Source organism: Typopeltis vanoorti, chromosome 5, assembly GCF_054136105.1.
Source record: "Typopeltis vanoorti isolate ZY-2024b chromosome 5, IOZ_Tvanoo_1.0, whole genome shotgun sequence".
NCBI lineage: Eukaryota > Metazoa > Arthropoda > Arachnida > Uropygi > Thelyphonidae > Typopeltis > Typopeltis vanoorti.
Window position 1 is genome coordinate 2,096,945 of NC_143553.1, and position 19,287 is coordinate 2,116,231.

The window sequence follows — 19,287 nt, forward strand, 5'->3', positions numbered from 1 at the left end:
CTTATCGTACTGTGCGTCACGGCCAAAGTTTTCGCTCAAACGACTGCTTGTCGACATTGATAAATAACATTTATGAACCAAAATTTTCTTCAGCACGTACCAAATCAGGAGCAATAATTACGAACGTTTTATCACCATGCATACTGGCGAAGTAATAGAGGATTTGAATTAAACAAAAAACAATACAATCAGTTTATATGCATTAAACAAAAAAGACATCAAACTTTTTCCAGTCGTTGTGCGGTATTTTTTGCCAATTTGTCGTGTCCAAGACAAAATTTATATCCTTACCTGGTGAAACATCCGCCCTACAGTGTGCTATGTTGAAGGAAGTAATTGACAAATTTGACTCTCTCTGTTTTCACTGGTCACTCATGGTCACTCATGCATGAGTGACCATACATGCCGTATGGTCACTCATGCTCGATGATGTTCCACACTAGGCCTCGCTATAGAGTCCTGTTGTTTGCCCTTCTGGCAGCCTCAACTCTCTGAAGATCAGTCACTCCACACACGCCATCCATCCATCTCATTGATGGTCTACCCCTGCCTCTTTTTCCAGGAACTTTACCTTCTATGAGTGTTCTGAGAAGTCCTCCTTCCATCCTTTCTATGTGTCCAAAATATTTTAACTTTCTTCTGTCAATATCCTTAAGGAGCCTTAAAGTTCTACTAATCTTTTCTAACACCCATTCATTTGTACGCCTTTCTGTGTATGATATCCTCAACAGCCTTCTGTAACACCACATCTCAAAAGCAGATATCCGTTTCTTATCTGACTTCTTTAGGTTCCAAGTCTCGCATCAATAAGTTGCTGTTGGAAAAACAACTGCATCCAAAATCCTCAACTTTGTTCCCATGGAGATAGATCCATCCTTCCAGATTTTAGACAGGTCTCTGACTGCTGTTTTAGCCATTCCTAACCTTTTTCTGACATCTTCTGAACAGCAATTCTTCACATTAATAATAGATCCCAGTTACTGAAACTTGCTGACTTCCTCAATTCTTTCTCCATTAAGATACATTTGTTTCTCAAGAGCTTCTCTGTTTGTTTTTCCTTTGAGAACCATGATCTTTGTCTTGCTAGAATTGAGTTGAAGTCCTCTGTTATTACTGATCTTGTTAACCTTGTCAAGAATTAGTCCTAGTGCTTCCATGGCATTACAAAGGAGTACTGTGTCATCAGCGTACCTCAGATTACTGATCAATCTACCTCCTATCGTAATTCCTGTCTTGAGCTGTGTTGAAGGAAGTAATTGACAAATTTGCCTTACAAAACAAAATTGTTGTCTTGTGTGCAGATAACACGAACACCAAGTTTGGTGGTTGCAAAAGACTTGACAAAAATAATGTGTTGCAGAAACTGAACTGAAGAAGCAGATTATCGATATTGGTTGTGAGGCACACATTATATACAACTGTATCCAGTGTGCTGTTGGTTGTTTACCAATTGATATTGGATGTTTTGCAGTGAAAGTATACAAATACTTCAAAATATAGACGGTCAGAGTTGAAGAACCGGAAAACTTTTGTGACTTTGCAGGAACCAATTACACTAAATTGTTAGAGCATGAAAATACAAGATTTTTGTCCTTGGGTCCATCAATTGACAGAATTTTAAGCATATTTCATGGGTTTCGTTCTTATTTTCTTTCTCAAGAAAAATGCCCTGTTGTGCTGAGAAAATTGTTTGAAGATCCCTGTTTAAAATTGTGGTTGTAATTTGCAAGAGATCAAGTGTCTACGTTCCAAACATACATTAACTTGATTGAAAAAGATAATATTTCAGCTACAGAAGTAACCGTGAACATTGGAAATCTTTTAAACAATTTAGAGTCCAGAAAAAGTGAAGTGTTTGTAACTATTGATGTCAAAAATCGACTGAAAATGTTAGTAGTTTCAGAAGAAATTAATGAGGCTACGTTTTTCGAGGTAGTTGAGAATTTTTATGAAACCAGCTTAGAATATGTCAACAAGTGGAGGCCCAGTTTAGGAAACACCGAGAAGTTCAAGTGAGTGCTCCTAAGGAAGACACCTGAATAAAAAGAAATACAGGACAGCCTGAACGATGAACTCATCACAAGCACAGAATCAGAAGAAACTCGTGTATTCGATCAGTGGACCCTCATAAAATCTATAATTGTGAGGCTGTTGGATACATCAAAAAAAAAAAAAAATCAGCTAACGCCTTTTTTTATTCCCGTATACGGGGAGTAGGCGAGGCCATTTAGCCGTATCTAACTTTTGGAGACTGAGTGGGCAGTTCAATCTCCACTGGTACCCAATCAGAGACAGATGGCCAAAAGCTATCACTAATTAAGCAGTACGCAGTGAAGAGAGACGGCTCAAATGTTGCCGTCTCATTTGGTCTCTCGTGGACCCTAACCCTAACACAATATATTTAATGTCTGAAATAATGTGGGTTCTACGGTCGATTTTCTTGAGTATAAAGAAAATATTCCTGTATCTGATAGATGGATATAGATTTTTTCTGAAATGAGCGAAAAACGCCTAGACTGTAAAGACTTTTGTAATATTGTAGAGTTTATTCTTTGTCTTCCAGGAAGTACAGCGGCAGTTGAGAGAATATTTTCTGTTATGAACAGTATGTGGTCAAAGGAGAAATCTAGATCAAGTGTTGAGATAATGAAGACTATGCTAGTTGTTGTAAGACAAAATTGCGTCATGGAGTATGAGAAGTTTTATGATAAGATGTTGAAAGCCCGAAATTTGCTGCATAAGATCACTTCATCGGAGAAATATTTATGGTCGATCGTGGTAAAATACAGTTCCCCCCCTCTACATCTGCCTAAATTTTTGTATGGGTTCTGTCACTGAAAAACAATGGTAAGCTCAATATGTTTATGTAATAAAACTTTTTTTTATCGTCTTACTTTTTCATGAATACAGAATATTACATAACCCCGTTTTTGCCATCTCAATGTCCCGTTTTTGTCCCAAGAAAATATGGTAAACCTAGTAAGAAGACCCTGGAACGAAGGTGACTGGCTCTATTGGGCAATGTTTTAACGATACCATATTATCGAGACGGGGGGAGGATACTGTATACTGAAAAGGATAGTTTTTTCCCTACCATTGGAAGAAATAAATATTTTTAATCCTTTCTCAGTGCTGGTCTCTAACATGACAATCCAAAAATTCATTTTATGAATTTATGGATTCAGATTACCTTCCGGTGTTGTGGGAAACTCCGTTTGCTTCCATACTTACCCCCCCCCCTTCCGGGTTCCAGTATTGCGATAACTTTTCCCTTATTAAATGCTTTTGCTTTATACTTACTTCACTTTCTCCTCCAAAATCGGAAAGTTGGAAACTAAGCTCGAGATACTCGACGACCAGCGCCCGATCGCAAGTGCACCCGTGCCTGCTAACGAACTTCGCGAACTAATCGCACCAACGGTACACGATTCGCTCAAGAGACCGAAAACAGGAGATTCAATGCCGTTATCCTGAACTTTCTGACGGAAAACGGTAAATCCTTAAAAGAAGACATCGGCAAACTAGCAGGAGAATGCAACTTCGACCCCAGAAATATCATCAAAGGCCTTCGTTTCGGACCCATAAACGAAAGAAAGGACTGAACGAACTTTCCACGTCTCGTGAAAGTGACCTGCGACAAACCAACAAACACATCCAAATTTATAACGAAGATAAACAACAAGCTAAAGACACTTGCCCCCAGTTGCGCATACGTGCTCGACTTGATTTAACCTTTGCCCAGAGAGAACAAAGACCCAACTCCGAAGACAACTAGAAGAAAAACGTTAAAATGGACACAACAGTTGGATGATAGACTACAAACAAACCAAACTAGTGCAAAAACCAAGTGACGCCACTAGTAGCCACGAAGGAGACCAGTATGCAGGCACTGCATAGGAAACGTGCAAGACCCTTGCTCTCAAATCCATGCCTCACACAGCCTTGTATATCCACTTCACCAACATCCGTGGCCTCAATTCCAACCTTAATAGCGTCCACTATCATCTGCAGTCCACCAAACCCCACCTACTCCTTTTAACAGAAACTCAAATCTTACCTTCCCCCAGCACTATTCATCTCAACCTTCCTAACTACACACTATTTAACTCCTTTCGACCCAAGGGTGGCGTCTGTGCATATATCCGCTCTGACATCCCCTGCCAGAGAGCACCCAACTTCGACCTTCTTTGGCTGAAGAGATATCCCTCTCCCACCCAGTCAAATTCATCTGGTGTCCTATCGCTCTCCTGATATCACCAATCACTCTGAGTTCTTTCATTTCCTCTCCTTAAAAGTTGATTTTCTCCAGTCCCACTCTCCTAACAGCGAAATCATCTTCCTGAGTGATTTTAACGTCCATAACACCATTTGGCTTTCCTCTTTTAGTTATACAGATCCTGCAGGCAGAGATGCTGGAACATTTCCCATCACTAACAACCTTACACAAATTGTTCAAAAACCAACCAGAATACCAGATAACCTGAACCACCCCCCAAATACCCTAGATCTCCTCCTTACTAATGACCCCTCCAAATATGCATGAATGTACTGAACCTCCTGGATAATTCTGACCACAACCTAGTGCTCATCCCCTCCCCCATGCAACAACGCTTACACAGTCACTCCCACACAAGAGTAGTTTGGCCCATTATAACAGTGCCAAATGGAGCATAGTTAGACTATTGTTTCCGGTCTTCCGGTCCAAACATATATACCGAACGTATCATATCACCAAAGTAAATCCTCACTGGCATGAAAACATACATTCCTCACACTACTCAGAACTGCCATCCCCCTAATTAAACCCTTTTCTCCAAAAGATGTGCCAAGGCTGTACAAATCAAAAATCAGACATACCACAACTGGCTCAAATCAAGAACCCCATCCTCCTTCAATGCCTATACTGAAGCCCGAAATTGATGCAAGAAAATTATCAATTCTTCTAAAACAGAATTTGAACGGGCAGGAAGCTTGCAGCCTGCCAAATGGCAGCCATGCCTTTTGGTCTCTTGCCAAGGCAATTGGCTGTTACTTTTGCCCTACACTACTCCCACCTCTATCATACCCAGATGGCTCAATTGCAACATCACTCATAGAGAAAGCTAACCTCCTAGCTTCACACTTTGCCTTCAACGCACACATAACTAAAAATGGCAAATGCCCTCCAGTCATTCCAATTGCCCAACATAGAATGCCCCTGTATCCTTTTGCCAAAAAAATATCCTAAACCTGTTGTGTAAATTAGACACAAAAAAGTCTCTAAGCCCTGATGGCATTCCTCCGATTGTCCTGAAGGTCTGTGCACCTGAACTGATATGCCATCTGTACACACTCTCTTACTCCACTGGTGTATATACCCCAAAGCCTGGAAACTGGCTTATATTCAACCCATTCCTAAAAAGGGTGAAAATCACTGCCATCTAACTATCGCCCTATCTCAATGCCTTCAGTCCTATCTAAAGTGATGGAGAAAACCATCAACTCTCAATTCCTAATCTACCTTGAAGGTACCCAGCTATTAGGCGACCACCAGTACGGATTCCGTCGAAGCCGATCAACAGGAGATCTACTCTCGTACATCACCCATCACTGGACATTTTTGCCATGGAGAAAATCGGCGAATCCCAAGTAGTTGCACTTGATATCTCTAAAGCCTTTGACCGAGTCTGGCACAAAGACTTACTAAGCAAACTCCCATCATTTGGACTGTCTCAGGACTTCTGCAGATGGATTGCTAGCTTCCTGTCTGGACGCACACTATATGTGATGGTAGACAGATCCCTATCCTCTCACCATCCAACTAATGCTGGGGTCTCACAAGGTTCAGTTCCCTCACCGACCGTCTTCCTTCTATATATCAATGACCTACTTCAGTTGACCTCTAACCAATACACAGTTTTGCAGACGACAGCGCATTACACTCCTCCCTTTCATTTGACAAACCCTGCTCTACACAAATCACTTCAATCCACCGAACATCAACCACCACTGCCCTTAATTCCGACCTCCAAGACATCCTCCAATGGACCTCAGATAACTTCGTCAACTTCAACGCTAGTAAAACCCAGTTCTGTCTTATTTCTCACAAAAAAGAACCATTTTTCCCCACTATTATTTTTGATAACACTCAAATTCCCAGACAAGATGAGATTTCTCTTCTCGGAATTACCTTGACATCAAGCCTCTCCTGGCATAAACACATCCCAACCATTGCATCCTCAGCTTCCAAAAAACTAGGCTTTCTCTTTCGCTCAAGACGTTACTTCACCTCAAAACAACTGTTAACCTTATACAAATCTCAAATCCGCCCAGCTATCGAATATTGTTCTCACATTTGGAGTGGGGCTCCTAAGAGCTTCCTCAAAATGTTTGACTCAATATAGAGGAGAGCAATTAGACTGGTTAAATGACCCATCTCTCACCAACTCGCTCCTCTCACTTTCACACAGACGCTTGGTCTATATTCTATAAATATTTCCATGGGAAATGTTCATCTGAAACAGCATCAATAATTCCCCCACTCTGTACTAAGGCCATTGAAACACGTACAACTGCCGCCCAACATCCTTTCACAGTACACCTTGAAACCCACAGAACAAGCTTCTTTTCCTCCTCCTTCATCCCTGCTATTGCGGTACTGTGGAAAAGTCTTCCCCCTGACGTATTTCCTAAGGAATACAACTTACAGGCTTTTAAATCAAGTGTAAACAAGTTTCTCCTTTCCCAACCCGACAACCGCTCGTATATGGGCCCAACATAAATATATAAATGGACGAACTCCGTCCATTTATAGTCACTGGGATGGAATGAAGGTACTCGCGGGTCCTCTAACACGCGCTTCTGTTCTCATTCCGCTTTTTCTTAGAACACTTCAGAATAATTATTTGTGTTGTGAAGTCTCTTTATTGAGAAATATTCCTCCTGAGACATTCGAGGACACGCATTTCGACAAATATTTCGAGTTATTCCATCAATGTGTTTGAGACCGCTCGAAATATTTTCTTTTCAGTGAACCTTTTCTTTCCTATCTTTGCAGGTACTTTCACCCTTTTTCTTCCCTCCAACGAGGTCCTTCCTCGTCTTTCCCCATCGCTGATTAGCAAGTGGCGTGAGGACAAAGCTCTTCTTGCGTCCGTGCTCCAAAATCATGTCGGTCGAAAGTCGCTGAGCTTCCAGAACTTGCGGCAAACGGCCTCGGTGAAGACGTGCGTTTCTGGAGGAACACTTCACGTCTACGATCGTGCGAATTGCGTAAGTAAGCAATTTACAGTTTTGTGTCTTTTGCAATGCGGAAAATATTAATGCTCTACTTGATAAGATAAGAATGGAAACGAACACAGTAAAGCAAAGCAGATAAGCAGTTTTAATCGAATGAAGTCTGAGATCCATAGAAGCGAATGATTTTATCGTAATATTAAAAGCAGGAAAGAATTCATTCAATCTTTGCTGCTATTAATATGATGATAAAAAACCTGCTATTTTTCCCCGCGCACATGAGAACATACGCAATTTACAGGCCAAAAATTGCTTAATTTTGGAGGAACACTTAAAATTGGAGAATTAAGTATTATGGGAAACGGTGAGATGTATATCCATTGTTTTTCATATTTTTTTTTTAAATTTCAAGAAAGAAAAAAATAGGTGAGTGGCAATAACGGTTTAAATAATCCGTCCGTGAACCTTGAGCGATACTTTCATAACCCACTTCAAGCACCCAGTCCTAGGGAATATCACACTGAACGATGATATCAGCTGCTACTTAAAGGCGAAAAAATAAAGCATTAAAAAAAAAAAAACTTCTTTGGAAGAAGGGGATTTGGGAAGAGTTGAATTGAGACTCGTTGTTGCTCTAAGAAGAATTCATTAAGTTAATCACTAATATTCCAACACTCATTAAGACATCGAAGATTGATTTCTGGATTGGAATTTTTACAGAAATAGTTAATTCAGTTATTTAACTTTGGTTAATAATCATATTAAAGTGGAAAAATAAAATAAAATGAATTAGTGCTTTCAAGAAAATTGAAAATGAAAGTAACCCCTTAAAATCAGCCAAGCAGCGAACTGACTGTATAGATTGCTTACAAAAAAAATTTTCAGTATGAGTTGGATCGGGTCTCGCACGATGACGCCGTAGGGTAGAATTTGTATTCAAGTAGCTAAATTGAAAAAGAGAGAATATCATTTGTAAAATAAACGTTGTATTTGTATGATTAAATGTACATGAATTTCTAAATAAAGTACATAGTTTTAAATGGTCAGTAATTCATTATTCCGTTAATCAGACTTCAATCACACCTCTCACTCCCTGAATGATAACAAGAGCAAGCGTGAATTTCAAGACCGACATTCGCACCTGTGTTTCTGATCCTCTTGCTTGTCTCAAGTAGTGCAGTGTTTCTTTTGAATTTCTTCCAGCAGCGGTGCAGGGACACCACCGTACTGAAAACTGTTTCGTGATTGCCATGTGCGAAACATCGTAAATTTATGGTATGTGTAGTTCCGTGGGTCGGCTGAGGATTTTTTCCTGATTTTATTGATTTTTGTATCTTTTATTGTTCCAGAAATCCTGCTCTGAAGAGCAGACACGAAACTTTTTCAAGCCACTTCAGGTTTCCAGTGAACAAGTCGCTGGTCTCGGCCCGGGCGATGAAATCCGCTGCTGGCATGGATGTTTGGGATTGCTTTTTTCTGGGAAAAACGCGTGTCCGGTTGGAAAAACGGATACCCTGATTACACGGCGAACCAGGCGGGAGTTTTTAGAGTTTGACTACGAGTAGCGCATTGGAGTGAAATCGCTCCAGTGCTTGTTGCGGTGAACATGCCTTGCTCGTGCTACATTGGCAACACTTTTGGGAATACGCGGGATCAGCGTAATCTCTCGTATTCCCAATGGAGATCCGAAACGTTCTGTGGGGGACACCTTCTTACCCTACCCTGCCCTGCCCTGCCCTGTCTTGCCTAGTCCAGATCACGGATTGTACTATCGAGAAGACCTTGAACGGAGTCGGACAGAGTACAGCGTCACTCACCAATCGCCACTTGAAATAATACCGTGCGAAATCGAAACAGAATTCTCTGAACTGTATTTTTAATTTCTTCTATTTATATATACACCCACCCACCCGCTTTGAGAGAACCATGGAGACGTTTTAATTCAGTTTGGTTTGTAATCAAGTTATATGGTAAATATAAAACTCCAGTAATATTTAACTTGGAGTTGCAGTAAGGCGATTCTTTTGTAATCAGAGCAATTAGTGAATCGCTGCGTTATGTGACTTAAGTCACAATCGTCACTTTACGTACATCATGGGTTCATTATTCATGCCCGAATCAATTCCTGGTCAAATTTTAGCCGAATCCTAGAATGCGCGTGCCTTTGCCAACATCGGAGGTGCGAACAGTTTTGTGAGTGGTGACAAACCTCGTTCGAGTGTCTTCACCGTTCCCTCGTCTTCGAATAAATTGTATTTTAGCGAAGACTGATGGGCGGGATTTACTTAACAAGTTATTTAAAATTATCTTTATTTATTTCTTGGTATTGTTCAAGTCGACATCCCAAACCCTTTAGGCGGAGTAATCCACGTCATACATTATTAAATCTATGACGGAAAAGCGATGCTTTCCATTTCGAAAGGTGTCATGTTTGATTTGTTGTAGCTCAACTTTGTCAAAATGGATCATCTTAACAAATGAATCGCTTTCCTCTTTTTCCCCAAACCAGTGTCACGTGCCATTCACTTCCCGCATTTTATATGAAAAGTGACTCTTTTTATATATTTCTTTAGGAATCGTATTACATGAAAGCTTACATCAAACGATCAATAGGACCCAAATAATACTATATTTCAAGTCTTGAAAATATTGGGTCGAGTCGGGTTCAGAACAGAACTTGTCATTACGTCGCCTGGGGTGCAGCATCGTTGAATGAACGCTATGAAAATACGATCGTTTGCAACTTTCATTGATTTTATCCTTTGAACTCTAGTTTTCCCGGTCGTGCAGTTTGCTCTGGCCTGACTTAATTCAAACGGCGAAAATTAGCTGCAGACGAAGTACATGCGTGCGGACTGACGAAAAAGTTGCCAATTACAACTCATTTAATTGCCACGATGTCTTAATGTAAGGAAATTGATGACAGTTTGATTTACTTAACACGCTGTTTAAAATTACCTTTATTTATTTCTTGGTAGACCGTTTCTGTGAATGGACAGCGAGTTGTTCAGGTCGACATCCCAAACCCTTTAGGCGGAGTAATCCACGTCATAGACGGGGTTCTCTATCCTGTGGCCGACCGTGATATCATCCAAACAATTTCAGACTGCAAAAAATTCGATGGATTCCTTACTCTCCTTCGAGCAACTCGCCTTACGGACATTTTAAAAGAAGGTAAGTTTTCTTTCTCTTCTTTGCGGAATACATTGGGGTTGATTATGAACTAAACCGATCTCGCATTACATCTAAAAAAAAAAAAAAGGGCACGTACTGAGAAAATGGAAGATTCGCCAACTAAAACAAAGCAATGTCAGCGAAGTAGCTAGTTCCAAACTGGAACTAGCTACTACTAGCAACCCCCCCCCCCGCACGCCTACTCCATCCTTCCATTTAGATCCCCAATGCTCAGCATTTTCAAGGTATCTTGAAGTCAACGATGAAGGACGATATTCTGGTCCATAGTGTTGATTGACACTACCGTGATTCCTTGAACGGGTGAGGGCGAATTGTGCAGCATTTTGAGGCTCGCAAGTTTCAAGATGGATTGGTAGAAATAATTCCAAAGTTAATACAACCAAAACACTCGAAGTTTCACTGATTGTTAACTCCCTTGAATTCTGTACATACATTTCATTGGGGGGGGGGGTAAGAGAAAGGAGATCTTGTAATTAGGAAAGGACTCCAATTTTATACTTTTCTGTACTACGGCATTGTTTTCGGCAGAGACAGAAGGCTAATCCTCCATTCATGATTTCGTCTTTGCTTTTCAAAATTACTTACTGTAAAATGAGTGTTCTTTCTTGGCAAATCTTGCGCTACCAAAACAGATTTCTTAGCATGTCAATATTTGTCTCTGCGCAGCTCTGTGGCGGTCCACACTGGAGGGAATTGTTTCAAGTTATGCGAGTTATTTCAGCATTTTCCCCCATACCTACGCCCCAAAAACGTCAAACAAAATAACTCCTTGTAAGAATTATTTAATATCTCTTCTTAACGTCGAATGAAGTCGGTTTGTCGATATGCAGAGCATCGTGTAGAAAGATTCCGTTTCCCGAATTAGCGTACAGTCTTGTGCAAATTAATATAAACTGAGCGTCGCGAATACTTCATTACATCCCTTTTTCCTGCTTGCACTTTCCATTGAGTGGTTCTCAATAGTGTGAAAGGTGGAAAGAAACACGACGAGAAGAAACGAAAACAGTTTAGCGATATAAATTGACGAAAAGGGACATGAAAATTGTTGTGCATTTCTTCCGTCGAATCTCTCAGCCAGGGGTTCAAGTAAATAGACCTGTGGTGATTACAAGATAAGTTAATTGTGTCGAAACTTCCAAAAACGACAGGTGGCTAATATTACACCTTATAACGCTTTGCTTAAAGGTTCTGTACCCAACCAGAGTCATCTAGCATGCACCGTTACGTTTATGCCATGCGATTCGGAGCCTCAATAGCATATTAATATTTGTCTTAATGTAAGGATGTCTTAACGAAGGACTTTGGTTGGAATGACCCGGGGTCGAACTCGCAGAGGAAGCGGACTTTTCAACTGATAGTGAATTCGACATCTCACAAGGTGAAGGATTCTTCTATCGCAAAGCAGAAAAACAGGCCAGAAAAACGCGCAACTAACAGACACAGTTAGGCTGACCTCGTAGCCTCCTTAGTTACTTCGCCCGTAATCCCAAAGAACACTTCTGCGATTGGTTGTGGGTGCTCGAGAAAAATTTAGTGTCCTTTACTTTTTGCAGTATAATAAGCCCCTCCTACGCAGTATTCTCAGGATCTCTGAATGATTTTATTTCACATCCCAAACTTTTGAGATTTATGGCGGAGGTCCCAACTACTTTGAGGCTCCCGTTGCTTAAGTTGCTCATAACCCGTAGCTATGGAGAAAATCAAAAACCAGCCCGGATGTTACGTTTTACAATTTGTACACATAAATATTTACAATTGTTTGTGAAGTAAATAACGATCAACATATTTAGGGGAAAAATGTAAAAATGAACTTATTGACTCCAATATTTTGTTCTTTTTATAAGGGCATCATTAGAAAATAAAAAAAAAAAGTTGTAAAACAACATCGAAACATGACGCATGTCGAGTAGTAAGCTGTGACTAACACTCAAGAAGTATGATACGCGATGTTTCTTCTGAATGCTTCTCTTTTTATTCTCCCTGCAGATACCCTTGTTACAAGGTGAAATATTGGAGATAATCGGTTTTTACATTTTTCCTGCGTGTGTTAATCATTATTCGCTTCATAAAAATGTTTCAATACGTTTTCGCCGTTTCCTTTACATATTCTTTTGTTGAACATACGGAGACAAAAACTTGTGCTTAAAAAACTTGAAATTGAAACAAGAAGGCAGACTCAAATGGCACATTCGTTTGGAAGAATGAGGGAAAACGATCAATTCATTTTGAAATGATTCACGTTGAATAATTTCATATTACTGCATTAGCAGAGATAATCCTTCATCGACGAAAAACGTGCCCTTTATTTGTGAAAAGATGCGATCGATTCGCCATGATGAGAAGAATCTTTATGTGGACTTTTTTCACGTGGACATCAGGACATCTCGTACGGAGGTAGCAGAGTCGGTTCTCCTGAAAAGTCGGTTCATCCCGCACACAGGCAAATCGACCGAAGAACATATGCAGTTAATTGACAAACACTATTGGTGGTCGCAGATGGGCGTAATAGAGGGAAGGTATGTAGTGTACAGTGGCGGCCCGTACATAAGCACTGCGATACTGCAGCACCCTCAAGGAAAAAATGAAAAATAAAATTTTTTCGAAATATAAGCTGTAACCTTTAACATGTTGTATAAATACAATATACAACATGTTAAAGGTTACAGCTTATATTTCGAGATTCATTGAATAGTTAATAATTGGAATTGTTCGATTAACGCTTTAGATTACGAAACAAATGCACTGCGATCTAACGCCCGATATTCGTTTGCTCTTGTCATTTCACGTTACGTCATTCCCAACTGTAACTGCTCAAACGGCAGTGTATTTTTAGTATGCTTATTTCTGTGAGATATGAAACGTTTATTATTGGTGCATGTGCGTGGTGAACCTATTTTTTGTAAATCTTATTTTATTTTGTTAAAATAACATGTAATTATTTATTTATTATAGATTCAAGGCTGAATTATGACGCGTGTCACTGTTGAAAATAGGAAAAGAATAATATTTTTTCAATTATCGTTACACGAAACAAATATACTGCGATCTAACGCCGATATTCGTTTGCGCTTGTCAATGCAATAGTATTATACGAAACTTTTATATTATTGGTGTTTGTTCGTGGTGAGGATGAAATATTTTTAATAAAGCAATTTTTAATATGTAAATTTATTTATTAATAAATTCGTTACTGATTAGGAAAGAAAAGTTTTTTTTTTTTTTTTTTTTTTTTTTTTTTTTTTTTGTATATGCAGCACCCCCACTTAAAATTTTCACCGGTCGCCACTAGTAGTGCTAAATGATTTATTCCCATGACGCAGTATAAAGGAAATTCGTTAGCTTATTTCACCATGTAGGAGTTGCAGATATTATTGCACCTCTGTGGAGTAAAAGAACTGAGCGGGAGACTACATCCGCATAAATAAGTGAGTCTTTGGAGGTGTCAAATAATAATCCCTGCAGCCTAAGAGGTGAAACAACTAAAGAAATTCCTTTAATGAATGTGTCATTAGAATTATGGGTACATCATAGCGTTTGCGAAGTTTTGTCTGCAGGTGAAATCAAGTAATTTTATATTGAGAAACTTAATGAGATGCATCAAAGCACTGCTTTCAGTCCATTGAACTATTTCTCGAAAGATGTAGTTGACCTCCTGTCTTAAGTCATTTCTTAAGTTCCGTTGTGGGCAATAAACTACGATAATTCATGGTCAATCTATTAGCGCTGCTTATCTAATACAAGATATAGCGCGTTGTTCTATTAATAGAGAATATCATATCCGTTTGGATAAGGCTAGCGTGCTGTTCTACCCTGCATCGTGCTCTTGCAGGAATAATCAGTAACAAATTAGAACGGCTGTATTCTGTAAGAGTGGCCATGCTTGGCATCATTATGTTGGCCATGATTAGTCGGTGAAAAAACACTTCATAGACAAAACTGTTGCGTTACTGAATGAATATTTAATAAACCTCTTACTAAATAAACAGGCTACTTTTTTAATATTACCTCAATTAAAATAAGACTCTGAATTGCAATAATCAAGCGCTGGGAGAACACAGTTGCAACGGAAACTCCTACTTTAAATGGCTTAAAGTAAGTGTGAGGAAAAAGATATTTTAAGTTGATGGGGGGGGGTGACGATAACTTATTCAGTTTCGATTCGGATTAACGAAGGCAAAAGTGGATTAGCATCATGGAGAACAATAGGCATTTAATGCTTTGAATCTCCTTTCCGAAATATCGATTCAGAAACGCTTTAGAACATTCGCGGAAGAACATTCTCTTTGGCCTCTCGATATCAGGAAAGCTTTTTGGTTTACTTTGATGCAATGGAATAGCCAGGATGTATGAACCTGTATGAGCAAAGACAAAATTTGCTTACCCAGTTATGTCGCAGTATACACACACACAAAAACAAACAAACAAAAAAAAAAAACAGGAAAATTTATTAAATTACTCTGTAAAGAGGAGCTTCCCACTGCTCTCCTTTCGTTACACCACCAGTTTAATAACAAAAGCGGGCGTGACGTAATTTCCATGGCAACTGTGGCTTTTGATTTTATTATCTGATGGGCAAGATAAGCCACGCATTCCATGTTAGTGTCTAACTCGTACCACAAATGTCCATTTGAAATGGAGGGGGAAGCGCATGCACACGCACCAGTAACTTCTTGTCTGTGGGAGAAGATGCTGCCTGTGTCCACCAGTGCCAAAGTAGTCCGGTTTCAAGGACACATGGGCTATCAAACTAGCAAAAATTTCTTAGGTTAAAATTTGTATCGTCGAGTCTCCAGCTCATGGTGATCGGTTTCATCTGCAAACTACGGAGGATTTTTTTAAAGCAGGAAAGTGACATGCAATGATATTGCTTTGAATACATAGTGTAAAGGGAACAAAGCGTCCCCTTAGTCTAACTCAGTGGTTCGAGACATTTTTTAACAAATGTACAAATTAAATACTGTAATGACAACAACTGAAGGCCAATCGTATATACCAGTTAAAATTGCAATAAAATTGCCAAAAATGCAATAATGTAATCACCACTTCATATCTCATCCTTAAATTTCGACTAATGACACGATTCCTATTTACAGATACTCGTTATACTGTTTTTTTGCCAAGTAACGGAGCTTTAAGCAAGATACCTGAGAAGGAGCTGTCTACTTTGCAACAAGACATCATCAAATTAAGAAGTTAGTATCCAAGTAATCTTTAATAGAAATTGCATAATCATGTTTACATTTCTTTAATACCAACAGCATTATTTGTCATTGAATTAGATTTACTATGTTGTACCAACACAGTATCCACAGAATACCTGTCAGAGGTTACCCCACTCTAAGTAATTCCCAAATCCATTCTTCTTCTTCTTTAGTTCTCTATATATTAAGAGATTAAGAAAAATATAAGTAAACGATAACGAAATAATCCTTGCCATCGTTAATAATTCCAATTCATTAAATTTATTTTCTCGGATTTGTAGATGGTCTTGACTTAATGATCCAAGAACTGCTATTAGTACAGCCAATGACATAATACATGGATTTTACATCCATCTACTGTCTTTTATTGTTTGCCTTCTGAATTCATAGCTTGCAGGCAAACTATGTAGTAAATTACATAGCTGTCTTATGAATTTATCTACAAAAAGGAATTCTACATTTTGAACAGTAAAATGAAATTCTTTCTTTCTTTATTTATTTCATGTGTCTAGAATCTGATAACTATCACTATATCTAATTAATATATCATATGAATCTACATTGCCTTTACTCGGCAAATAAGTCCCCCATTCCCCGGGGTTGATATGGTGGTGGTATGATCGTGGCTAAAAAATATTAAATATCAATATCAGAAGTCATCCCAGCTTTGGGATGACTTCTGGTATTGTTTATAAAATGTTATTAATATCATCCCAACGAAGATTCAGAGATTTAATTCTCCGACTTAAGAGTGACTCAGGGCAAAACCTCCACTATTTATGTCGAAGCTTGTTACACCTTTTAAACCCAACAAATCCAGATCAGATTTTGAAAGGGCCAAATGCTACAAACTCGCCTCCTGTCCAAATGGCAATCGAGCTTTCTTGCCCCCAGCCCAAACCATTATGAACAACTTTGCCCACCAATGTTTCCGCCACTATCACATCCATGGTAACTTCACCCAAAGACAAGGCGGAGTTGTGTCATCACTCTTCTCTTCCAATCCCTGCATTAATGAGTAAGGAAAAGTTGTCCCTTGTCTCCTCACACACTTTACAAAAACTATTCACTCCATGTCACCCATAGTCCTCCGCCGGAAAGCCATCAGAAAAATCCTTAATAGCCTGAACACAAGTCATCCACTCCTGACGGTATCTCATCTATTGTATGATAAACCTGTGCAGACTTAAAACCCATCCTATATCTTCTCTCTTCTCCCGTGTATTCTATTCAACTCGCATCTGCCCTCTTTTTCCATGATTCCAAGCCCACGTGTCCAGCCCATTCCAAAAATATTATACGTTTAGTAAACTACAATCCAGTTGATCTCTTCTGTTCGCTAAAAACTAATAGGTTTCAAGCAGCCAACCCCTGCACCACTTCAAAACGCACTAATTGATTAGTGACCAGCAATACGGATTCCGCTACTCCTTATCCACAGCCGATCTTTTAGCCTTCATTATTCACCTCTGGACTCAAGCCATGGAAATATTTCGTGTGTAGCTCTTGACATCTCAAAAGCATTTGATTAGGTTTCGCACAGGGGAATGCATAACAACCTCTCATTCTGTGGCTTACTTTCCACCCTCTGCAATGGGATTGCCCATTTTCTCAGTGGACGCTTACAACGAGCCATGCGATGGCTCCCTGTCCTCAGATTTCCCCACTAATACAGAAGTCCATCAGGGTTTTGTTCTTTCAGCTGACTTGTTGTCGCACATTTCAAATTCCAGATGACTCCTTTTCATTTGACAAACCTTGTAGTTACGCCAAATTGCTAAAACAGGCATGACCAGTGTCCTAAATTCTAATATCATAGCTGTACTTCAGCGGGGTAAATATGACCATGCCCTAGAACCTGAGTCCAGCCCAATCTCTCCTCCTCCTCCCTTAAAAAAGGGATTAATTTCCCTTCCCTAATTTTCAGTAATACCCAGCTATCAGCTATCCAAAGATGATATATTTCCCTTCTTGGACTGACCTGCACTTTCAGCCTTTCCTTCCCTGGCACGCACCCATCTCGTCCATAGCTTCTGCAACCGCCAAAAAATTTGGATGTGCTTTTCCACTCGAGACACTCCAGCTGCTAACTTTATAATAATCCTCCCCAATTAACATTGCTCATGCATTTGGGGTAGTGCACCGAAATCCTCTCCAAGATTGCCCGATGCACCCTAAAAGAGGGCAATCTGGTTCATGATTCCTCTCTCACGGATCCACTTCAATCGCTCTCCCATAGACGCTCCGTTTCTGCCTGTCCTACCGATACTTTCACGGACAGTGCTCTGTTGACATGACTGCTGTCGTTCATGTAACGATAAGAACAGTCCATCTCCGAACTCGCATAACCAATTTGTTTCCTTCCTCTTTCATATTTTGCCACGAAACAGCCTCGCTCACTCTTCCGCCTCTAAAAATACAACCTTCAGCTTAAAAAAAAAAAAAAAAATAGTCAACAGATCTCCTTTCTTCGTATCTACTTTTCCCATACAAGGTACTGATATGCCATAGACTTGCGATCTTTTGTTTATGGATTAAATTATATATATAACGTAGGTGTGTGTATATAAATTTACCTATAATAAGCACATGTTATACAATATATTCTTGTATGTTGTGTGCACTATGCTTGTATATGTTATACAAGCAAGCAAGCAACCTTCAAGAACGTGACCCAGTTAGCCTACTTTCCATAATGAAAATCGGCTAACAAACTAAGAATGGATTTAAAGAACCTGCTTCCACAAAAGAAAGAAAAGAAAGAGAGAGTTTGCTAACTTTGGGAACTTTTTTTAAAACAATCATACGATCGCTATAGGATGTTCGAGAACGAACGTAAAGCTAAATGCAATTGCTTCACTCGTGCAATAAATTACCCCTCAAAGGACTTTAGACATCGCGCCTTTCCGAATATTCTCTTGTAAATGCTGCAATTCTTATTTTACCCATCGGAAACGTACCAGATGAACTTCGAATTCGCTACATTCATCCAAGAAAATGCGATTAACGGACGCGCCATCACAACAAATTGAGATAATCTGTTCGGACTGGTGATGCGACATGATTTTGTCTAAATTACCAGTTCTTTACTGAATTACGCTCGCCATCAAAAGCACACGATGTCCTCCAGTTAAAAATAATAGAGTGAAATAACAACAACTAAATGCAACAACTAAATATAAATATATATATATATTTAAAATAATAATAATATACTGACTAAAAAACCGAGAAAGGAAGGAAAAACTTTAATAAACACGACTAGTTTCGTCGGAACGCCGACTTCTTCAGGTGTGTAAATAATTATAAAAAACTGGAAAAAATAATAAGTTAAATAACATGGACTTCTCACATAAACAAATTGGAAATCGTAACAGTCAAATTTGAAACTGGTGTCCGCGTGGTAGGTCTAGCGTGAGCCAAGAGTGAGTGACCACTGACTCGACTATCTTCATAATTTTTGCCAGTTTTGGTGATAGAAAGCTTATAAATGGCAATTGAATGTGAGTAATAGGATTGGAGTTATCTTGTGGTCAAGGTTGAAGACGTGAACGTAGACGTTTAGTTTTGCTTCGAGATGAATAGCCGTTGTTCAAAAATGTGCTTTTGAGATAGTTGAGTTCAATTTGAAGATCTTCTTCTGAAGTAAGAGATCTCGCTGGATGGCCTAGAGTGG

General features: G+C 39.4%; 1 protein-coding gene across 1 annotated transcript in view; it reads left to right on the forward strand.

Moving 5' to 3' along the window:
• Positions 1 to 19,287, forward strand: part of LOC150106187 (transforming growth factor-beta-induced protein ig-h3-like) — a 52,868-nt gene that overhangs the window by 25,205 nt on the left and 8,376 nt on the right. The window contains exons 3-5 of the mRNA XM_090392950.1: positions 7,037 to 7,251; positions 10,194 to 10,389; positions 15,504 to 15,602. Coding sequence (XP_090249076.1) covers positions 7,037 to 7,251; positions 10,194 to 10,389; positions 15,504 to 15,602 — 510 coding nt within the window. The remainder of the gene's footprint in view (positions 1 to 7,036; positions 7,252 to 10,193; positions 10,390 to 15,503; positions 15,603 to 19,287) is intronic.